The sequence below is a fragment of the Apteryx mantelli genome, chromosome 13 (genome assembly GCF_036417845.1).
Source record: "Apteryx mantelli isolate bAptMan1 chromosome 13, bAptMan1.hap1, whole genome shotgun sequence".
NCBI lineage: Eukaryota > Metazoa > Chordata > Aves > Apterygiformes > Apterygidae > Apteryx > Apteryx mantelli.
Window position 1 is genome coordinate 21997060 of NC_089990.1, and position 25142 is coordinate 22022201.

The window sequence follows — 25142 nt, forward strand, 5'->3', positions numbered from 1 at the left end:
AAAGTACAACACCCCAGGCTCAGCCAAGGCCAAATAGAGAGAGCAATCCCAGCCAGGCTCAAGGGCTGCGTTCCTGTCAGTATGTCCCAAGAAAGGCATGTGCTTTTTCTTAACAGAGCACCACCTGGCTGACATACATGCAGTCAGAGTTTCACCATAACTTTTAGATCTCTAGGCAGAGCTCATCCCAGTTCACACTGATATATGAGAGAGTAAAATCAGTGGAGGTCTACTAGCTGTCGTTTGGGGGATAGAGAAGAGAGAGGCACTTGGCTACATGCTTGTAGAGGGATCAGTAAAATCTTGTTGTATTTTGCTAACTCTGCCTTGCTGGAAACAGCATTTTGCGAGAGTTGTGTGGAGGATGATGGTGAAAGGCTGCATCACAGCCTCAGCATCAAAGAGATGAGAAGCTAAAGGATGTTCACTGGAAGGACAGTGGGAACTGCTGACCAGGCAGGCAGGGCCTTCCAGTCAAAACAAACTGAGAGGTGAAAACAGCCCCAAATGGAGCAATCAGGGCAGTGTCTGCAGAAATTGCTGGATCAAAACAGAAATGCAGTGGTATCACTGAGAAGGTGCATATATGGGCTGGGGTGGGGAGGAATGAGAGAAGGATGAAAGCATTCCTCTTGGGAATATAGGACTCCCCTTGGGAGTACAGGTCCTGGTTTCATCGGCACAGCTACAGCTCTCAGACACTGCACTCTGGCAACTGATCTCCATTAGAGGTAAGGAAACATGGCTGTAAGGACTGTGGTCTTCACCATCTGATTATATGAAGACATTTCTTCACTCTCCATTTATTCATTCATCTCATCTTCTTTCAATCATTCATTTAAATGACTGTGATGATAGAGAGATAAAAGTTCTGTCCCACCTCCTTTTCAGTGCTGGCTTTACATACTTGTTACATTTATTTCCTTCTGTATTCTGCCCTCATTCTGACTCACTGTTGGCCCAGAAACCACAGTCAGAAACGAAGCTTTGGGTGCCATCAGGGGAAACTGGACTCTGGCCCACAATACGATCTCCCTGTGGCTCTCCCAGAAAGTCCATTACACCAGGAGCCATGTTACTCATTGAGAAGTAGATCACTGGATCCATAGTCAAAACCAAAAGGAGTAAAGGGTATCAAAGGTAAATAGAGAGCATCTGGCACAGAAGGCAGATCCCTACATAGAAAGCTTCCAGGCTGGCAAATCAACTTAAATGGGGATCTACACAATGTAATTCCTGTGACTATGGCCGACACAGCATCAGGCCACACAGCTGTGTTAATCCACCTGCGTAATCTGACAAATTATTGCAGCAGTATCGAATGGCTGTGGCAGAGTGTGTGGTGTGCTGGAGCAGTCTTTGACCACCCAGAGGGTGGTACGGCTTTGCTCCAGGTGACTTCCTCTGTCAGAAGGTCTGGGGCACGTGCCACAGGACACCAGGCACGCAGGCGCTGGACATGGCTATCATCTCTGGCAATCTGGGAGCTGACAGCTTTGGTTTTGGCAATATTCTTCTCCAAATGCTTTCAGAACACACAAAAATCCCTAAATAAAGAGCCTAAGAGCTTTTTTCCCTGCATGATTCCAACTGTGGGTACACAACTCTCTGTACAGGTTGGTATCACTATCCTGGATAATCCATTGGGAAAGGAGGCATAAGCAGTTTCAGTGATGTACTCAAAGCCACAGAGTGAGTCAGTGGAAGAGAATGGGATAAGACACAAGTCTCCAAACACCCTGGCCTGCGTGGAGGATAGCTGCTGCTTGTGCACGAAGCGTTTCCACAGCTTTGAGTGAGAGGTGTTTTATTTATGTTGACACATGAAGATCAGAAGCGTTCATAGTGGTGAGCGGCAGGGGAAGCGGATGCAATGTTTTCATGCTGCCAGCATTTCATCCTCAGAATTAGCAGCACTAGCCAAGCTGTGCTGAAGTAATTTTTTCTTCTCTGTGTTATAGAAGCAACGTATTTCTTTTGTCCGCTGTCTGCTGGCAGCACTGCAGTCCACGCCAGTGCATGAGGCCCAGCCCTGCATGCACAATTCGCTTTAAGACTTAGCTGCCTGCATGGACGATGGATGAGCACTGGCAAAGGCTATTGACCAGGGTCCAGCTGTAAATCCACTGCGTTCTACATTTTGCTCTTGATAAATAATGTACCGTTTTTCCATAAGCTTTTAAAGGAAAATGGAATAATTAGGATGAGAAATGGAAAAAGAAATAACATCCTTTCCTGTAACTGCAGGGTAATTGTAATGGTGACGGTTCAGACTTACTTCATTCAAGCAGCTTGGAGATTTATCTCAGAATCTGCATTTACATCCTCACCAAGATTTGACAGTGGCTCTCAGAGACTATGGTGGCAAAAATGATCAAAAAACTATGTGGAAAAGAACTGAAAAGAATAGAATCTAATGACAGAATCAAGGAAACTCCAAGTTCTGATACTACGACCATAATAATAAAAGAGAGCAAAGATAAAAGTTGCAAATGGGTAGGAGATCAAACACATAGCGAAATATTTAACATACTTGAAATACAACAGCTTCTAAATCCTTTCACAAATGAAATAGGTGAGAATTCTGCAAAAATGGGTCAGATCATCTTTTATTAATCAGGCTTTATTCAGCATTCCTTGCCTTTTTCAATGTGATAACTTCAAAATCCAGCTAAGCCTGTTGATTGTTTATGTAATAAAGTATTCATTCTTAAGTAACACATAAACCCACTTTATTACAAATCCAATGGGACAAGAACACAAGATCATATTCTTTTTTCTCTCTATCCTGATAAGACAACTGTCTTTGATTACTTTTCCAGTACCAAAAGATTTCCATCATTTTTATTCTCATTTATTCTCATTTCCATCATTTTTTATTCTCATCATTTATTCTCAACAGGATACGCTGCCATTTTTTCTGTATTGAAATCACAGAGGAAAGTTCGAAAGACCCTTGTCTAGATGGATTAGAGAAACTCGAATTGGCCTTCATTACTGGTCTTAACTCCAGGAGCTGATTATTGTTTAGTGTTTGTGGTTATTTTAATCTCCTTCCTAAAAGCTTCACTGTTTGACATAAAGCAAACAAGTAATAGTGTGTTCATTAAACTTCATCAGATGATTCACCATTTTGTTCCTACTGAGTCAATCAATCAGTTAAAATCAGGGACACAGTAATTGCCATTTCACATTATACTATATGCTCATGTAATAAAGTCTAATTCTGGTGGTAATAAGCACCTGATGCTTAGTTTAAATGCTGTCTCACAATTCACGCATGGCCTGATTCACAGATCACTGAATGGGACTTATTTATCAACAACAGATTTTGGATTTTGCCTTTAGTGTACCTAGGGAACTCTACCATGCATATGGGATTGTAAAAACTTTTCAGTTTATAGCAAACCTGAGTTTAAGAACAGTGGATATGGGAATACTGTGGGAAAGCTCTATAAATGCAGAACCACTTTCTAGAGAAAAGCTTTTTTTTTAAAACCAGAGTCCTGGCATGGATCAGCCAATATTATGTTGTCCTTTTCAATAGCTGAAGAACATCACGAGACTCTAAATAAATGTACTGTTTTCTGAGGCAAATCTTTTTGAATACTGTCAGGAGAATTTTATTTCCTGTAAGCCAGTACCTACTGATGGTCAACTGCTGTGTGGTGTTCACATGCAATGTGTTACCATGAAGGAGAAAAGCTACGCATTGCCTGTGCTAACACTGCAGGCCACTTGAATTCAAGCTATGAAGGTCTCCTGGAACAATTAAATGCTCATTTTGGGCTTTGGCCGTTTTAATGAAAGGCCACATGGGGATGGATGACACACCTAGAGATCCACTCTTTCCATTGCATGACTCTAAAAGCCACCAATTACCAGAGGTGTGATTCTCAGCCAGGCCTTAAGGTTACATGCTCTGCAGGTCTCACGGTGTGTTACACTGCCATTCCAGTTGCAGTGTACCTGGTTCAGGGACCTGTTCCAGTTCTAGGCTGTGCAATAATTAACGTTTGCATCACGCAGGAGCTTATTCTAAATCAGTCTGTATCTGTGGGGAACACACAGGAGCACTGGATGATCCTAACCCCACTATTACACTTAACAAACCAGAGAATCCCTCTCTGGTATTTATTAAGCACCCCTGTACACCAGCACCAGCTTTTTGTGTGTAAAAACGCAAACACCCAAGGTCAGTGTATCCAAAGACAAACAGTATATTTTTTTCCCCTCTGAGCAGAGTTAATATTCAGACGCCAGAAAACAATCACTCACCATCTTGATGGTTACCTGAATCGGCTGGAGACTTGCTCCGGCGCATGGGGGCTGGACTCTTTGCTGAGCTCTTCTGAGGTGTGGGAGATGACTTGCTGCCCGTGGCGGCCGCAGGGCTCCCTTTCATCACCCGACACTCTAAGGAACAGACAGCAAACGCGGTTATGTCCTGACCCATGCTCCCTGCCAGGGAAAGTGCCTATGGATATGAGGTATGAAACACCCACGGGCAGCTTAGGGCTTTCTGTCTCCAGGGAGCCACGAAAGCATGAGCACCAAGGGCAAAGCGGGTATCAGCACACTTTCTCCAGGGCAGCTGCACCAGAAAGGAGACTTTTTGGAGGGAGGGCAAGGAGCATTGCTCCTCTAGAGGAGGCCCCAAGACACGCTCCATCAAGGTCAGGCTGTTTCCCTAGCACTGCCCATCTCTGTACTTCTGTCCTAGGAGGATTTTCTGCCCTTCTCCTTCCCTTGGGGTCCCACCAACCAGTGGGCACCATGGAAATGGTCAGAACCTACTGAGGGAAAAATCAGGCAAAACCCAGTTAATTTGGTGTGAGCATAAAATGTAATAAAACGTCTATTCCACCCTTGAAGACCTAGTAGTAGGAATGATGAGTTCAATTTACACAGGTGGAGAAAGCCAGCTCACAGCACCACTTAAAGGTCTTGAAGGGGTGCATGGGCCACCTGGGCCAGGAGGCTTTCACCCAGCCTGAACCGACCTTCCTTCTGTGGTTTCACCAAGCTGCAACATTTCAGATGCACAAAGAAAAGAAGACAAAATAGTTTTACAAAAACATGTCCTCTGTCCTGGGCACTCAGCCCTTTTGGAAAGGTTTGTATACATACATCTAGTAGATTTATGTACTTAAAGACATGAGCCCCAACTGTGTTTCATTAAAAAATAAATACACCAGGAAGAGAGGAAAATGTAAACACAATCTACAGTGTCCTGCAGAAGGGAACTGAAATGCTAACAAACCTCCTTGTGTCCCAGGATTTCAAGCATGCCAGACCTTCAAAACCAGGGTTTATTTACATGTAGAGCTAAGAGTAAAAGCACTTTTCCATCCCTGAACTTAGTTAAGAGAAAGGCAATAAAAAGGGGATTTCCTCTTTGTCAAATGCTGACTGGTCTCACCTCATCTCTTACAGACTGTTCTCACCAAATACGTGAGCAATAGGTTTTTATCCCAGCTGTGAATTAGATGTCCAACATACAGACTATGTTTCACGGGCAAGTTCAGCTCTGCTTGCGTGGCTTTTGACTGAGAATCTCCTTGACTGGATTCTCTGATGGGAATGAAATAAGGCAGCACACAACAGACAAATAATTGGTCAACCAAAAACAAGTTGTCTGACCTAAATGTGTGTGTTATTTATTTATATATCAGAATATCTATGAAAATGTAATCACCCTAAATTTTTCCCCAGGCTTTCCTCATTCTCAGGCAGTCAAGAGTCAATCTTTTTTTCTTCCAGATGGTCTGTGAGAGAGTTTGCTGTTGGGCCATGCAGTGCAAGAATATAAAGGATGTCCTATGCTTCAGGGATATTGCATGGGGATAATTAACCTACAATGACTTTATTCCCTCACCTACTAAATGGTACAAAATAGATTTTGGAAACTGTAAATTAGGGATACAAACAGTGTGCATTTTTTTCTAAGATACCTGATATCTTAGAGATGATGCCATGGAAAGCCTGGTAGGACTCTAGCACTGATACATCCCCAATTTTTTATACACAAAGGGCAGTAATGGGGTGGGGTGGGGGGAAGACAGCCTATTCCTCCTTGTCAGTAAAGAATATACACTGTCTTATGTGCTACGGTGAGATAGCCACTAGGGAGAGCTGTGCGAGAAAGTGCTCATGGTGTTAACCAGCCAAACCAAAACATGGGCAATATCATCTTCAGTCACTGCAGATGAAACATTTTTCAGGGCTCCAGCACTTACCTGTCTAACAAAAGTAGCACAACGCTTGGGCCTTGGGATGCGATTCGGTTGCCCAGCCATAGGCACCAAGGCCCCTGTGAGCTGCCCTGGAGTACAGCCTCTGCCAGCCCCTGTCTGATACCCGTCAGCTCCTCATGGGTAATTCAGGTAGCGAGCGGCATCTCAAATGGTGCCAAGCACCTATGTTTAGGCACCCAAATTATTCCCTAAATATCATTCCAATCGGAAAAAAATAACCCTAAAAAGTGGAAATACTCGATTTTGCCTCTTTTCAAGAGCTTATTCAGATTCCTCCCCCGCAGTAGAGAAAATCCTCAGAAAGGAACTCGACTGCATTTTCCAGCACAGAAAAGCTGACGCTGAGGAATTCCTCCAGCTCTGCCGCGGGCAAGTGCCAGTGCACCAAAGGCAATCACTGCCTGTTTGCACTCCTTGAAACAAGGCACCAAGGGGAATCCTGCCTATGCTGACAGCATGTCAACATGCCCCTGAACACCTCTGGCATGTGACACCTCAGTGCGTTCAATCTGGAAGCAGTGGGTACAAAACAGACAGAGCAGCAGCATCTGGAAGGTGCGCAGTAACGGGGATTATGGGGCGGAAGCTGCGGTGGGCAGTGAGGAGGAAAAAGATGACATAATCCTCTTTTATGCTATTTCTCATTTTGTTTCCTGATGTCCTGCCAGAGTGAACATAATAGCCAGCGATCTGAGCACATGTCATCCAAACGGGCAAGAAAAAGTACCCGTGACAGAGGAGGTTTTAATAAGTGACGTTCATCTGCAAGACATCAGGACTCACAGTTCTCCTGGCAGAGTCTGACTCGTAACAAGGAAGGATGATGGGTGCATAATGGGAAAACGCTGCTGACTGATAGCTCCTCATCTGTTTGTTGAGAGGTGCGGGGCACTCTCGCTTCCCCTGAAAATACCACTACGAGGTGCAGTTGCTCAGTGCCTGCTCAGCAGCAGGCTTGGCTTATTTTTGTTAGAGAAATCCAAGCTGGAAAAATTAGTAGTAACCAGGAGTGTAGGCAGAGATCTGGGCTTCCCATCAAGTTGTGCTGCTAGGATTGCATCCAAACTGTTTTACAGTGTGAAACTCCCCCCGGAGCTGACTCAACTGTGGAGTGTTAAAATAAAATATGAAGCTCAGGTTACAGATTGCTTCCCCGGCCGACACAGGCTTTATTCTCTGTCTGCAATGTTTCAGCTGAACCTTGGAAACTTTCTTTGAAATACCAAAGACCACCAAATGGGTTCATCTGGAGTACACAGGTCAGAAGTACCAGCATCAAATAAAATCAGGCTTGCAAAGGAGTCATAAAAATGCAGTGCTTGGAGATTAGAGGTCGCTTGGCTTCCTGGTATACAACAAAAATTCTATTTGATCTTCAATTCTGAGTCAGTTTGTGGCACATGAGATAGCATGTGATTTCTGTTCCTTACACAAGATACCTAGAGCTTCAGGAAATATGGGTCTGAATGTTTGCAGACCACATTTTCTCCTACTTTTTAAATGGGTTGGATTAATTCACAGGCACCAGCGCACAGCTGCGCTAGTGGTATGCACAGTCGCCAGGTGGGGTAGGTGGTAAATCCTACAAGCAAGCTCTACATGTTCTCTGAAATCAAAGATTTCATGGTTTAACTGATCATAGAGACTTGCATTATCATGGATCTGTGGTTGCAGTTGTAATGGGGACAAATACTAGTGCTGTCCCACATAAGGTGGGAATTATTACCCCTTTCCGCTTTTTCCTTTTTCAGTCAGCAAAAGGAAGTAGTGGAGAGATTTTTCTCTTTAACTATGCTTGCTCCCATTTTTTAATGGAGTATATCCATAAGGACAAGAGTGATTAACTGTGTGGGGAGGTGTATATATGTGTTTTTCTTGATCAGAAAAATAGAGATTATTTTCTTGCTGTTTAGTTCTCAAGAAGAATATATCCAACTGAGTGCAACTGCATAAAACTGAAAGGACATACGCTACTGGATTTTTCAACAGGATGTCAAAATGGTGGTATATTGTAGAATTCCACCTTTTTTGACTTAGGCTACATCTGTCAGTGTTTGCCAGATTATAATATTTGCTGACTGTTCCAATATGCCAAAAGGATGTTGTATTCCATGTACTAGGTCTTAAAAAACAGCACAAAAGCATGCAGCATTATTATTATCCAATACAAGCAACTGAAAGGAAATCAAATAAAAACACAGACTGGAGAGCAGTGTGTGTTTGATGTTACCGCTTTCATCCAGAGAAAAGTCATCCTGTGCATAGCGGAATTTTTCTGGACCACAGGCGATAAACACATCATCATCCCCAAAGAAATCATGGAGACAGGTCACCTACAGAGAGAGCAAAGTCATTTATTTTATTTTTAATTGGCAACATTCTGATGTGGCTCAGTTTTAATTTAAGCATGAGGGTACTGTTTCTCTGTTCCCCCCCTCCCATGCTAATTCGGTCCTTTTTTCTATAAGCTTGTTGCACAACACACAACGTTCTCCAGCAAGTCAACCGTAACAGTACAATTAAAAAAATGAAGAAAAAATCCCAACCACCTTGCAAAATCCAGTGAGGTATGGCCTTTCCAAGCCATTCAGGAGTTGACAAGCTACATTAGTCATCCTAATGAATGATTCAGGCATTCCTGATATTTCTCTAAAATACGAAGCAGGGGTGGCCCCCCCACGCCATGTTGTTCAGCCAGGCTGTGACACCATTGCCCACGCTGATGAGTACCTTAGCACCAACAAGGCCTGCAAAAGCAAAGGACCACTGAGAAGGTAAAGAGACACAGAGTGGGGTGTCGAAAGCTGTCTGAGATACACAGCAGCCACGGTCATGATGGCTAATGTCTCTGAACACCTCACTTCTCTGTTTTGCCATCCTAAAAGGGCAGAAATTATGTCTTGCAGCATCCAGAGCTCCAGACCCTGCGTCTTGCCGTGCAGTATTGAATGGAGCCGGGGATGAATGAAAGCAACACACAAGATGAGGGAGTTCCAGATCCTCTGATTTTCTCAGAGACCTGACATCTGAGAGTTTGGAAATCTGAAAATGCATGGCAGACCTCAGGAAGCATGCTGTGAGGAAGGGAAGTTTAAAATGCAGTCACCCTGGGAGCTAATCCCCAATGAAAGCATATTCAACTGGCAGAGATCTGTAACTCACCTTAGTACTCTACAGATGATGGATGTGTTGTTATTTTAACAATATTTTTAACAAGATCAAGAGGTTCTACTGATTGGTCAGAAAATCAAACAAAATATCTGCTTAAAAGGAACAAGGAAAATGAAGAAAGTTCTAAAGAATTTAAGTTCTGAAAAGCAGCTCTGAGTGATAAACCTTGCTCCAAGGCTGTGCTGAGCCCTGCAGGCACACAAGGATGCATCAGGCTGGTATCTTTGCCTCCTGTCCTCCTGATTCTCTGTAATTAGCTGGGAGGGGAAGTAGAAGACAAAATTACCACCCACCACTGTCATCCCTGCTGGCTGAGGAATACCATATCAGTGGCTGGTGGATGCCTTAGCTCTCTTGACAGCCAGAGCATCCCACTTGCTTTTTTCCCAAAGCGTGGGGCATGACAAGCTCTCTAGGTGCATCTGAGCAATCCGACAAATAAAATCCTGATCTGGAAGTGACCTGGGACAACGGCAACACCCTTGGTTGCTCCTACTCTTTTTCTGCAATATAATGTACGTTGAAGGCATTTTGTTTGTTTGCAACAGGACTCAAGTTCCTTCAGGATGTTAAGAAACTTTCTGTGGAGTACACAGCGGTGGGAATGAATATTCTCTGGGCCTTTCTGGCACAGCCACCTACTTCATACTTGCATGTAATTGCAAGGAAATGGGCCCCCGATCCCATCCTACGTTTCCACCATAATGACAACTGAAGCCACATGGAGACATCCTAAGACACATCAAGACCTGCTGACACTCCCTTTCCAGAGAGGTGGGCCTCGCTCTGCTCCAGCTCACCTCCCTCAGCTGGCACATGCTGCAGGAGGTATAGCCCCTCATCCCTGTCTTCTACCCTAAATACAGTATGCACACACGAAAGAGTATACAAGTTTTGCTCAAAGTGAAAAAGACTGTGACTGCACTCACTTTAAACCTTGCTTGCCCAGATCCCAGCCCATGTGGGTGGGTGTGGGAAACGCTCCGAAACCAAGCTCAGCCGACTCCAGCTGTATGCTGTGGCCATCAGTGGCTTTGCTTATTTTAGTGGGAACATCAAAAAGGGCTGAAAGGCAACACCTTCCTACAGAAGGCACCTCCACTCCAACACCATTAGCCCTTCAGAAGGAGGTAACACCTCTGCACCCAAGCAGCTTACGGAGCTGGCGAGGAGACCTCAGCACCACCTGCCTTCCGCTCCCTCTCCCCGTCCCTCTGTCACTGTGCGGTGGGTTGGCTGGAAGAGCTGGAGCCTCCCCGTGCATCTTCCAGATCGGCCAGGACAGCACTGCCAGTCACGGTCCAAAAACCACTTCATTAGGTGCTGCAGTGTGAATAATGAGCCATTCAGATCTTTACTATTACCCCCTGCACAGTTAAAGTTGTGGCACATTAGTTACGCAGTTACCAATGAAATTATGGAGGTGATTATATAGCGACAGCAAGATAACTACGCACATGGTGACTCCCCTGGAACCAGCGGTAATTACACCGTAACTCAGGTTAATGCTGTTGTGTTATCTCCGGGTAACTGGTGTTAATTCGTGTCATCTCAGTGCAATACTGGGGGGATATGTGTACCTCATCGCACTTTGGGGAGAACCTTAAACACCCCGACTTGTCATCAATATCTTGCAGAAAATCCCCTTTATCAGGCCCTGGCAGGCTGACAGGTGGTCTTCTGAAGCAAAGAGAGATGATGCTCTTCCCTCTTCACAAAACACTTTGAAAACAGTATGAAGTGTAAAGTATTGCTGTTATTTTTAAGAAAGGAAGAAAGTTACTGAGGAAATGTTGGGAGCACTTCCATGTTCCAAGCAGCTGTGTAGCCATCAAGAGGCAAATGCTCAGCACAGTACCTGCCTGCGAAGGGTTCTTTAGGAGACACCAAGGTACCTCCACCCCATCGACTTTGCCAGCCGTTCCCTCCCCTGGAGCTTCAGCCTGAGGTCCTGACATCCTTTAACCAGCCATCTAATGAGTCAGTGCTGTGCCACAAGGACAAAAACTGCTCATTCTTGAGCACGGCACATGGGAACACCTCCAGCATCCAGCAGCCTGCTGCAGCCCACCAGCAGTGCTCCACAGTGTCTGAGTGGGATCAACAACACAAGCATGCACCTGCGAGAAATGGGCAAACAGATAAAAAAAAACCCCAGGTTCCAGTTTTTGAGACCGTTCCAAGCAACCGCAGGATCAGCACCGACACTGGCAATGGAAGCGCCGGGCTAACAGCTGCTGTCCCTGGCTCTGGCAGGGCTGGACACTGGGGTCTTCGCAGAGGGTCGGGGCACAGCAAGGGACTACAGAGGGCGCTGGAAATAACAATTAGAAACTTACTGTAGACGGAGCTGAATTTCCATATCTACTGATCTGGTTGAGCTGGACTGCGAAAAGTTAATTTCAGGCTCTAATAAATCAAATATAAAGAAGGCTTTTGGCTATCTTAATGAGGCTCAGAATTTCACACTGGTTAATATAATGTATAATTAAAGCAGAGCCTAAGACTGCCAGCTCTGGCTGCAATGCCAAACATTAGCGAAAAGCCTGCTTTTCACATCTGCATGGCTTTCAAAATGGAGCAAGCTGAAATCTTCTATGGCTTCAATCAAAAATAGAATTTTCTTGGCAACCTTCAATGAACTCTAATTTCTATTTGACTAAAATTAGGTTGAAAATAGTTAACGCATTACCTATAAGGAATTCTCCCACAGAAAAGGTGATATTTCAAACCAGGACAAGGTATTACAGTCCTCCCTGAGGATGCGTGCCATTGATTCATTTGCAAATAATTGGGTTTGGCTCAATATACAAGTTCCCATCTGAATGCTATGCAATGTATTTATACCACGGAAAAGACTCACAGGTTGCTTCGCTCACCCTTCAATATGGAAACACAGTGTAGTTAACTTAGCACTAAGCTAGATCACAACATAAGAGTTCGAAAAGTTTGCAGCCTTTTAGATGAAATCAGAAAGACTCTAGAGGTGCTTTTACTGTTTCCAGGTCATGACACAAAATGTATATTTTTTCCTTGAATTCCCACCACCACCACAAGCAAAAAGAAAAACTAGGCAACCAAGAAAACCTTCAGAAATAATTCAAAAGTCCAAATGTGGTGGAAAACTACAAGCATGCCCAAGGATAGAAACCTGATTACGTATCAGGCAGGGATACTAGCAACTCACTGTTGCATTCTTGTTCCTTCAGATAGTAAGATATTGTGCATGTTTTATAATTACAATCAGCCGGCTGGCTGAGTACTGAAGGCCAATAAAGAACCTAGCTGGTCTGCTTGTTGAGCTCCAAGCACTCAGGAAATGGTAACTTCTGTATTTGCTTTACTTCTTCCCTTTTCTTCCCTGCTGCAACTTCCACTCTTAAAAACCCACCATAATATAGTATAAAAGACACCCAAAAGCCAACCCTTCTCCTCCCCTCAAACAGTGCCAAACAGCAAAGTTCAGGAAATGCATCACATGTTATGCAGTTTTAACAGCTCCGTTGCCTCTGTTCACCATGTATGTGGTATTTCCTATTTCACTTGTGTTTATTAACTGTAAATCCTTGCTCTGGATGCCTTGATTATTACTGTATGTCCCTGCAACATGTCCCATATGTATTGCTGTCAACATGAAGTTGCTGGAGTAAACTTTCTTTGCGGAAACATGTGCCCTAAGGGCTGGATCTTACTGCATCAGACCCATCTTGTCCAAGTGGTGCCTAGTAAAAACACCACCAGGGAAAGCGCTGCATACGCACAGCCGCGCAGGCCATGCCGCCAAAGGGCAGCGAGCGGCTCTGCAGACCCCCCCTTACCCAGGACTCACCGTTTTCTCTCCCAGCGCAGGGTTGCTCTTGACCAGCAAAGTACACATCAACAAAAATGTATCCCAGCCAATAACCTGAAAATCACTGTTTTAAATGCTGCATTTTGCTGTTATCCATTAATTTATTAAAGCGCAGGACAGAAAACTGATAATAGCCTGCTAGTGCAAGGATCTGTGCTACTACCAGAAAATGGCAATTTTGCTGGTGTAACTGTTACCATGAACCAGTGACAATGACACTGGAAACCATCAGATTAGTAAGATTTTGTCTTTTTACATTTTCTAATTTCCAAACTTTTTTCATTGTAATGACAGATTAAACCTGTGTATACAAAAGAAAAACTACAGTAAATAGGATAAATAGTATTGGTTTCCAAGCTAAATGTGCATGTCTTTGTTTAAAAGAGGATCATATTTAATTTGAAATTCAGGATTAAAAAGACAATATTGACTTAAAAAGGATCATATTACATGAAATGTTTACAATCTATTTCCTGTAGCTTAAACAATTCTAATGAAGGAAGTTTTGTCATCACACCCCAGTAGAGTAGACAAGGCACAAATTTATTTCTTGCAAAGCAATTATTTCTAATAGATTTCATGGATTTTCTTCTCTGTGTTAAGGTTTGATTTTTTTAGCTTTACAACATAAATTATAGAAGAAATAGAAGTTGGTAGAGATTAACAGCGATTTTAGGGAGCGCAAGACCATTTGCAATTTCTTAGGTTTTTATTAAACATGGTGTATTTTCTCCTTAAATGAAACTCTGCTCTTCTTATATTAGAAAAAACCTTCCCTGAGAGGGCAATGTAGCTAGGATTTCCAAGAGGGGGTCCCTGCAGTGACACTCCATTAGCGTCTGCTGCAGCAATTTTAATTGCAGAAAGGAAAGATATGGCCTTCTGAGAGATGCTGAGTCTCCTTGTTCATTTTCATACAGGAGTTGTAGAACTAAGCATTTTTCAGCCTTTTGACAAAATGGAGCTCGCTTCAAATGTCTCTCTGGATGTGAGCTCTCTGTTGGCTGAAATTTCTGTGACACTACAGACATCGCTCTGCGTTCACCAGCGAAAGGAGCAGCAAATACACAGGATATACCTGCAGAGTTGTGAATAACTGGCTATTTCTACTATGCTCCAGGAGGCAGCAGTAGTGTTTAAAAACCATAATTCAGTGACAAATAACTAAAAGGAACTAGAAACTAAAAGCCTTTATCCGCCAGTTTAAGCCTGAATCACCTACCAGTGTAAAACCATGCTGTGCTTTAAAAAGGTGTTATGATTAACCAGCACCTCCTGTTCCCTTTAATAATGTGCAGCATGACAGTTTGCTGGGTCTGCATGACTAGCAGGTCGACCTCACTGTCACTCTCAGCTACCACAGATATGAAGAACAGCACAGCAGCAATGCAGACCGCTGCCACGTTTCCATTACTTTCACTGCTTGATGAAGCTCTGCAGCTCCTGGAGGAGCTTCAGCAGGAGGCCTCCAGCAGCCTGGACTGGCCTTCACCGTTTGCTGAGAGGAACATGGGGCAGGTCTCTGAAAAGAAGTGTGTCACCAGGAGGCTTAACTGAGCTGTCTTCCTCCCTGTCTTTGAGAAATTACTTTATCAGAGGTTCCTATTCATAGCTGGTGGAGCCAGGCGAGGCTGTAGGACAAACGGGCAGACGCTGCAGCTAGTGACTCTTCAGAAGAGTGATTTATGTGTATAATCCTGCCCCCTGACTTTCCATCTCTTCCTCACATGCAAAGACCTCTGCCTAAGAGAGGAAGGAGAGATCGGGCTAAGGAGATTTGCAGTAAGATCACAACAGGATCAACTCAGGGCTGAATTTCTTCCATCTTGGGGACTTTCTTCTTGAACCAGCGGCTTGATTCTGCAGAAGCCTTAGGGAAAGTTAGCGCTAGGCTTCTTCCTCTGTTTCTTCCTCTGTTGGTCATGATGACTTTGATAACTTTTCTCTCTGTCAGATCCCTTCTGTTCAAGGATTTAGAAGACAGAACAGGAAAAAACTGAATAAACTGAAACACAGGAAGTTCCATCTGAATATGAGGAAAAATTTCTTTCCTGTGAGGGTGACAGAACACTGGAACAGGTTGCCCAGAGAGGTGGTAGAGTCTCCTTCTCTGGAGATATTCAAAACACGCCTGGATGTGATCCTGTACAACATGCTCTAGGTGACCCTGCTTGAGCAGGGGGGTTGGACTTAGATGATCTCCAGAGGTCCCTTCCAACCTCAACCGTTCTGTGATTCTGTGAAAAGATCCCAGCACAGGGACAGGCTCAACTGTTCCCTGCATTTCTGCAGATCTGATGGCTATGCTCAGGAAGAAGAGAGATGTCTATTTGCTTTCTTCTTCGGACTGTCACACTTCCTCAGTTTGGAAGCCTCCTAAGTTCAGAGCAGGGAGACCATAGAAGACAATTTGTATGCAACACCTAAATAAAACCCATCAACAGCAGAACAGAGTGAACACTTACTTGGATTCTCTAATTTGCTTTGATAAATACTATAAAATCAGCATACTGGACCACCTGTTAGCTGAAGATAACTAATATATTTTAGAAGCCTGCAAACGTCCATTCTCTCTCAACATTCAAGCACTAGAAAACGTAGCTGGAGCTCAGAAGTCGGAGTAGGAGCTAAACAGGCACTGCGAATTTAACTGAGCTGAGACCATAACTAAACTCTGTTCAAACTCAGGTTTAAATCAAGCCAGAAATCTGATGGACTTCTTTGTACACCAGCACCTTTACAAGTCAAAGTGGCAGTGGTATGTTTACTTCAGATCCGAAAAGCCAAAGTCCTAAATCATGAAGGCAACTTTGCTTTACAATTAATCAGTTGTGTGTTTGCAATCAATAAAGCATGATACAAAAACAAAACGCAGAGACATGTCCGGAGCAAGGTCATGTGTCAGACTGAACATTAGGAACTAATGAACATGCCCAGTGGACTTTACAGGAAATACTTTCTCTTCTCTCACAAGCTCTTCACCACATGTCCAGAAAGGAGATTTCAGAAGACTTAAGGAGATGTAATGCAAAATAAAGATGTTGATACTGGAATGCACAGCACTTAATACAGTTTTTTATAACAGTCTAAAGACATGACTGCAAGCCTAGAGTAGACACTGAACTGATTTACATTTTATTAGATTTTGGTTTCCTGCATTTAAAAAGAAAGGATGTTTGGATTCAATTATTTTTCTAAGTATGCACACACCCACTCAATAGATTCCACATTTGCATTCACAGAAACAGAATTACTGATCTCCTCCTAGGAAAAAATACTGCTTAAAACGGATGAACAACAAAAAGATGAACCGAAAAATCAAGGATGTTGACAAATGAATCAGAAGCACTCCTGTATGCTCAGCCCATGCCAAGGAAGTATGTGCAATTAAACTGTCTTTGGGAAGCCACTCTCTGAGCTACCCAGCATTACAGGAAGCTGACTCTGTCTTCTGCTCTCGCATGCCACCGAACATCCATGTAGAAGCCTAGTGAGACCAAGGTCGTGCTGTCCCTTGCTACTGTGATAGCAGTGAGCCATCACGAGGGGAAGGAAGAAGCGTCTCTACCATCTAGGTTTCAGGGTCCGTAATTTGCCCCCTTCACCACTCTCTATAAAATCCTAAAGTGCGACTTCCATTGCTGAAAACATTAGTCAAAGGTTGCAGCTCTCTCTTGCGTTCATGGAGAGCCACAGCTCACAATTAAGTCTAGATTGATTAAAACAAACAAACTCCACTCTTCTGTAGAGATTTTTTCCTCCTTTCTCACCTCTAGCAGAGAAAATTCTGGCCAAGTTGGCATGATTCAAGTGTTTTCTGTGATGTGTTAGGAAATTTTTACACTACTTTTCATCATTTCTCCAACTTCATATTTTTTAGATTGATGAAAAGCCCAGATCCTCTTCATTAAGCTGAATAGTACATTATGTTGATTACAGGTGCTTTATATCCACTTGGACTATTTTGTTACAGTGCAACTAAACCAGAGTAAGGACACCAGCTTCTGACCAACATGTATTATTTGCACTGATTCTGTGATGCTTATTCAAGTGGAATAAGAAATATTCATGCATGTATATTTACAGCAGCTTGTAAGACTTCATGCATGAAGAAACACTGCAGCACAAAGTGCCTATTTATTTAAGTATTGGAAAAAGATCAGTTTGAAATAGAAGAGAATAAAAAATAGGGGGAAAAAGACAATAAGCAAGGTATCCAGTAGGAATGTTAAAACTGAATTTAATATATCTGGTGAATAATTGGTGCTTCCAAACTGTGTGAAATCCAATTAGCCCCTGGAAGAAAGGTTAGTTTGTTATCCCCATTCCCTATTCATACGGAGGGGACTATGAAACAGATATTCAGGCTGCTGATTCTTTTTACCCAGAATAAAGGCTTGTTCTCGCATTCACACGGGTATTATGCTGAGGACAAATGTGCCGTGCAGTTCAGGGGCATGAGCAGCGCAGACATCAACACCAATATATAAAAGATAACGCTTTCTCCAGTCAGAAAACCATAAAACCATAAATCCTAGACAACAGATTAAGACCAGGAAAGGAAAGATTTCCAGCACAAATTGCCAAAAAACAGCTAGCATGTAAGAATGCAGAGAACTGTCAAACCATTCTTCCTAAGTGTCCCCCTTTGTCACTCCAAGAGGAAACAGCTGTTCTGGAGCACAAAAGACCGTCAGAAACTTTGGAAATAGCACGACTACATGGCCAATGGCAAGCGACACTGTGAGAAATGGCAGCCTTGAAAGTGGGGGCACAGGGAGCCTATCAACCTCCTCAAGGTCAGCCTGAAAAAACAACGGGCTGAAATTTCCAGTTAATGGGATTTCCAGCAACGAGCTCCTAAAACCGATAGCTGTTGCTGATCCTGTTGTGCATATCTTCATAAAAGAGAACAGCTCTTGCTCAGCTTTGTGCGAGTTTTTTTTAGCTACGACAACGGTGCTGACTGTGATGGAAAGGCACTGGTAAATAGATCCTCACGCTGGTTAAAAAAGCAAACAAAACACTCCTGTGCCAGGCCTGAGTGGGCTGGATGCATGCCCTCAAACAACCACCTCCGTCTTCAGTGAGCGCAGAAAGAGAACTACCATTAGCTGACCTACAAGCCCAGCATGGTAAAAAGCTATGCTGAGCATTTATGACTTATAAGCAAGCTCTAAGGGTCTGGAGGAGACCAAGAGCTGATCCTTACTTAGCCTCACAGCTGGTCCTCGCTTCCCCTAAGAAGCCCTTCCCTCTGTGCCCTGCTCCTCCGCACCCACCCGGCGCCAGTCAGGGCCAGTGTTCCCCAAAGTCCCACCTCTGACTTCCAGCTGGAGAAGAAGCTGGGGAAGGGTGGCAGTAAAACTTTGTATTTTTGCTGTGAAAACTGCTCCTATCTCCACCTGCAGCACGCACTGTTTGCCTAAAAGCCTAAGACGGCATCGTGGCTTTCCCTGTCGCTACCCACCAGAAGGGCGCCTGGGGAGAGCCGTTCTCTCCTCCCCCCATACGAGCGTCCCTGGCTCCCACTCCTTTCCTCTCGCCAGCCAGCACTAAACAAAAATACTTCCTCCAGTTAAGTGTTTCATGGTTAGATGCATCAGGAACTTAATTCTCAGCTTGAATATTACAGATACATTAACCAGCTACCAAAGAGAAATTTTTTCACCCACCTGGGTATGGTTATGGACTTCAGCCCAGGCACACTTTTCCCCAACACTGCAGTGACAGTGGCCACAGAGGAACCCTCCCAGGAGGACACAGCTGATTTATTTGTGCATTTGTACTTTCTGGCGATAAGTCCACTGCTCCTGCAAGCCCCCTGTTCTGCCCAACCGCCAGGCAGCACACAGCGATGGAAGCCAGGGACAGCATCTCCCGAGGGCCATTAGGCCCAGCAAGGATCTGGCAACATAGAGCATCACGCAGGTGGGCAAAGTAGCAGGTCTTGCTCCTACAGCCTCTCGGCAACACAGTCTGAAAAGTCACAAGAGAGGAAATTCTCTCTTTGATAATCACCCAAAGTGACAAAGGAAATTACATTAAATGTGAACAGGTTCGGTAACCATGCAACAAGCAGCTATGTTTTATTACCCACTGAGGCCGTCTCTCTGCAAGAACTGCAGTTACTCCACATTGTAGCATGCCTGGATGACATCAATAACTCCTTTCCAAAGTAAGCGCTGGGGAAAAGTCAGGGTCAGACTTGCCATTATTATTAGTGCATCACAAGAGCAGCTTGAGGATACTCCAGCTCAAGTCAGACATCACCACTGACTTTGAAGGCAGCAGGTTTTGTGCGAGTTGTGCCTTCCCCGGCACTGCAGCAGGAACACACTAACGCTTCACTGCAGATAACCTTGTCTCCCCTCGGGTCTGTGGTAGATAGCATATGCTAATGAGCATTATGGCAATGTATTATCACATTTTTTTTCTGGGGAAGATGCACTCTGTGTCTCAGTTTGAATTAAAAGCCTTTTTCTAACCAGAGAAGACTATTCTGTCAATTCAGCTTATGCACATACTTGTATCTCAGCCTGTGCTGGGTTGCTTGCAGCTTGCTTTATTCAGGGTCTGGGTCTCAAACTGCATAGACTTTCAAATATCTCTGCTATTTTTATCATTTCTGAAGATACTTCTTCTATTAATTAATCTTGGAAATGCCACTGGGCTCATATTTTATGAGTCCCCCTCTGTTTTGTTAAATATCTGAAAAATCTGAAACACTTTCTCACCAAAGCAGATATCGGAAAACTAGTAACATTTTAGTTTCAATCAACATTAATGAAAAAAGACATAAGTATGACATATTCAGCCTTCAAGTCATCCTTCCTAATACGCATCTCCAAATCTGACAATCCTGTCCTCCAACAGCATAACTTCACTCGCAGCCTCCAGACCGAAGTCAGCCTCATTCTTGAAGAGGATCAGAGGAAGCAACGGGTCCTGTCTCATTAATGCTGGCCTTGCCTTTCACCCCACTCACAGTATCTAAGCTGTTGCTCAGTTGCTAAAATATTCTGAAAAGGCTCCTAAAGGCATTTGGACTGGTTAAATTTCAGTGTTTGCAAGGATCTTTATTACACTGTTAATTCTGGAGATTAATGGGAATTAAAAATGGTGTCCTTTAAAAATTAAATTGTACCAGATGTTACATTAAACCTAAAGGAAAGTAACAATTGCCATCAAGCTGTTCTTTGAGGGAGTTAAAATTACTTTTTTAATTATAATTCTGAACATGTTCTTTGTGTTTTGGGAGATTTCCTGAATTTACAGCAAATGCATATGCCCTCACTACTGGAACAATTTTGTTTTCACCCTAATTTCTGTTAATCTTTGAATAAAGCTATTAATTTTTTTCTAATTAAACAGGTCTTTTCAGTTCAGCTGTCAGCTGAACTGAAAATGCAGCATTATGTGCTGAGCGAAACCATATTAGGGTAGAAATTACCAATGTTAAACAGGCTGTGAGATAAAAATACTTTGCACAGAACATGCAGCGAGGCTGCCGAAACGAACATCCCAAAGCCTCTCAAAATGAAAATGCCTTTTTTTATTTGAAATATGGGCTATCCTTCCCATGTCTACAGGACCCAGTGACAAGTTCTAGCTTAGCATGCAGTAATGTTAATGGAATAATTGATGCAGGAGGACTGAAATAGATGATGTGTAAAATGGCAGGCTGCATAATTGTCTGGAGTGAGCTCAAGCATTTCTGCAGTGAAAAATGGTCCTGCTTTATAATCCTCTCACGTCTCCCGCTGCTGTGTAGCAGGCAAATTTCATTTGGAGATGATCCCAAGATGCAGTTGATTTAACAAGGGGATTCCTAAAGGCAGAAGGTTATAGCTTTCTTACCCCAACTAAACAACACCAGGGAGGGATATTAAAGGGTCCACGCTAATTTGGGGAGTATCATTCAAATTATGTCATTATAATAAATGTATAGCACATCAAGAGATATTCTCCATAGGCTGAATCTTGCCATAGAGCAGTGGCAGAAGAGTTACCTGATAAAACACACTCCTTTTCAATATATTACCTTTCTTTTTGAAATACAAAGTATTATGTGATGGAGGAAGGGGCAGGGCAGGAAAATTATGATGAAACATGCAAGAATCTTTATATTTGGTCACTATTTCTCATAAAACGAATTTTAGGCCACTGAAACAATTAAAAACTAATTGCTAATTGCTAAAAAAATTCTCCCAAGAGATATACAATAAAAGGAATAGGAGACAGCCAGAGACTTAGCAGCAGAACTGTATCCATTTCCATCCCAACCTCTCCGAAATAGTAAGTGCTACTTCTACAGGTGCAGGGGCAACTGTATGAGCTCACACGTCCGCCCGCTGCAGATGGTTACACACATTTCCATTTCCTTTGTGCCTCCATCTCTGGGATAATTGGGCACCACTTTTTTTACTTAAACCATAGAAATACATCTGGATGTTTTCTCTTTTCTCCTTTGCTGCATGAATTCATCAGCTCTTCACACATCATTCACTCTCCGTTTCTTCCCCATCCCTCACCCGCTAGATCGACTGTGTCACCTCCATGATAAATGGCTCCTTACAGCTGGTGTGAAGACCACGAGCATCTGCCCATGCGGGGCTGCTCGCTGCTGCTGCCGCCACGAGCAGCGATTGCAGCGGGCGTCTCGCCCTGAGCAGCACTCTGGCGTGAGCCGCTAATGAACCAGATCGCACCTTGCAATAGTCTTCACCCTTCCAGGGATAGATACTGTAGGGTTTTGGGGTTTTTTCGCAGATCCTTCCAGCATTGACACTCCCTCCCACCCCAGCAAAATAAAATATTTCTTGTTCCTTGCAGATTTTGAGGCAGTTTCTGATCTCATTTATGCACCCAACAACCCAGGGTTAAAGCACTGATTCTGAATTCTTGCTACAACGGTGGAGATCAGACTGTAAATCATACCTACAAGTCAAATAAAAGGATGTTAAATAACCCTTTGTTAGATTCAGCAAAGCTGATACTTTAATATCAGTTAAGAGATACAGGTTCATTTTTTTAATTTGTCATGGAGGCCAGGAAGGAAGCAAGTCTTGGTGCCTGCTCACTCTGGATAAGCTGCTCATACCTAAACTGTTATGTAGACACTGCAAAAAGACTGAAGATACGGTTATGAAAAGAAACATAAACAAAAGGGCCAAATCTGTATTTATGAAAAGAAACATAAACAAAAGGGCCAAATCTGTATTAGCACACAAGCCTCTTGGTACAAATCTACTGAAGTCAAAGCAATTACACAAAGCATCAATCTGACTTCACTTCCTGATTAAATATACTGACAGCACTTCTAAAACTTTATATTCATTTATTTTTTTTCTCAGATGCTTTATAGCTTCCCTTTGCTCTCTTCCTCTTTCATCTCAGATCGTTTTTGACAGGTAATCCAGCACTATCAGCCTCTCCTGGGGAGACTGCTTCTACACTCATGGTGGTTTGCTTTCCATTTGCTCTGGCGCTCTAACATACAGCGCAGACACTGTGGACTGGACTTTTTTAAGAAACCCCCAAAGTCTGCACTCCAACCGGTTTCAAAATGCTCTGCAGATCCACAGCACCTCTGAAGCACGGCACCGCAGGGATTAGCAGGGAGAGGTAATTGTAACAAGACCAGTTCATTGTGCTCTCCTACAACACATTAGCTATATTTTCATTATCTTCTCTGAAGAAATACTGTTCAGTCCAGAATATACATTTCCATAGGGAACGCAGTGCTACTTCACTAAAATGTCACAGTACTAAACCAACTGCCCTTTTTCTTTCCCTTATTTTTTCTCTGTATCAAGAGGCACTAAAAGCATCTGTGACAAAATAAGGCAACACATGAACATCCTCAAAAAAAAAAATTGCATCCTGACAATTAACATGCTGGTGCAGTCAATGCTTGCAACATCAAATCTGCTACGATATTAGCACACCAGGATGATTTAACAAGCATTTTGCTTTTGCTGTGCTGCCTTGAACTCAAACATGCTGAAGTAATTTTAAAAAATTGACACTGTTTTTCCTTTGCAGACTAGGCTAAGTATTTTGTTACTTTCCTCAAGAGAATATATTCTCTGCATCACTCTTATCGCATTTGTTCCGAAGCATCTTTCTGGGATAAAAGAAAAAAACTAGCTCTGGCTGCTCTGAAGAAAAAAATTAGCCTTAGATAACAAATGGTATATTTTTCTCTTCTGCTTTTCACTTATATTGCAATTTCTAGGTGAGTATTAGATTTATGTGAAAATAGTTTTACTGAGGAGTGTCCATTTTCCCTACTTATCTGCGTGAGCTGGTCAGGTTTGGTAGCAGTACAGCAGGCCACGGTCTTGGTTTGGTTGAGTTCTGCCCGCGAGTCACAGCCACAGCGCTCAATCAGATCACGCAGAGATACTATTTTGCATCCAAACCTCCTTCTTTGGAAGCAGAGCCAGGCTGTGTACATATACGATTATTAAGGAAAACCAGGTGATCATACAACTAAGCATTAGATCGCAAGGAGAGGTTGATTCATAAAAAAAGGTGTGGTTTTGTGTCATTCTGACTACTAGACTTAAATGTTAGGCCAGTGGTTGGCAGATAAAATTCCCAGTCTTTTCCTGAACAGATTTTTCCTCTCCTCAGGATATAAATGGAGATCATGAAAGTCATATCTTGTGGGCTGAGCCTCTATTTTCCTAATCCTCCTTAAGATGCCCAACTCACCTATATTGAATTAAAAATAAGACATCAATACTGTAAGCCTTCTCACCTTGCCCCAGTGATGCACTCTCATTCTGCCTTAAATGGATATTCCTGAAGACTTCAGCCAGTCCTTATCCAGTCTTTGGCATCTCCTGTAAGCCTGCTGAGAGATCCCTCATCCACTCTAACACCCGAATTTAGTCCTCGAGCTTCCCCTTGTTAGTACTACACCCAGTGAGAAACATGGGAAGGTCTGAGTCCTAAATTTCATGCTAGCAAGGCTTGGTAGCTGCTCTAACAACTATATTTGGTGCAGAGTTTAAACAATGTGACCTACGACAGTTAGAGGCAAGGAGCAGTATTATCACACATTGTGGTGCTTGGGCTGTAGGAGGAAACTATGTGAAAATATCATTCCATAATGCCATTCAGTATAGGATTTCCTTATACTAGATTTCATTTTGGACCTGCTGATGAGAACCTGTCCCTTTTCAGCAGGCAGCATACAAACGCTTCAGACTGTATATGCGTGCATTGTGTTGACATGTTCTACTCATGGTTACAGCTACTAATGAAATGACTATTGCTCTTTTCTCGTTTGTGTAGCAGACCACCTTGCCATCTGAGGGGTAATGAATGATGGCAAATGGAAGCATGAAAATAAAATTAGCAATGCCCAGAGCAACCCACTTTATCAAACCCACCAGTTTATAGGATTAGTAATGGATTCAGCGCAAATCTCTGCTATGGGTATTATGAGTAAGATTTACGCCAATTAGCAGTAACAGTGCAGATTATTTGGGAAGAACACTCACAATAGTTTAAAGCTCCTTCTACTTTTAAACTATGGTGTTAGGACATTCATTTCAAGCATTCAGGTCCACTTACAAGTCTATTTTTACCCATCTCCCAAGTGCTATTTAATTTCTTGCATGCATTCATGGCATTGTTTCCTGAGGCACTGAAGAAGACTTACATAGTCCCTTTTCTAAGCAAAGTCTTCCAGTAGCTACTCTCAACCTCTTTCGACTCAGGTCAGGTTGTTCTCTGCAGAATCCAGGGTGTATTACAGCCTTCAGCTCCCTACAGAGGGCTCGATTCTGATCACACAGAAGTCAGTGGGAAATCTCCCTGCCAACTTCAGCATGCTTTGGATCAGCCCC

The 25142-nt window shown here is 43.2% G+C and overlaps 1 protein-coding gene across 2 annotated transcripts in view; it reads right to left on the minus strand.

Annotated features, from left to right (window-relative positions):
- DCX (doublecortin) overlaps positions 1 to 25142 on the minus strand; it is a 76296-nt gene that overhangs the window by 10265 nt on the left and 40889 nt on the right. Inside the window, exons 4-5 of one of the 2 annotated variants that reach the window (XM_013955112.2) lie at positions 8488 to 8590; positions 4294 to 4416 (exon numbers count right to left, since the gene is read on the minus strand). In XM_013955112.2, coding sequence (XP_013810566.1) covers positions 4294 to 4416; positions 8488 to 8590 — 226 coding nt within the window. Of the gene's footprint in view, positions 1 to 4278; positions 4417 to 8487; positions 8591 to 25142 lie in introns of both variants that reach the window. The other variant, XM_013955111.2, reaches the window with a different exon arrangement.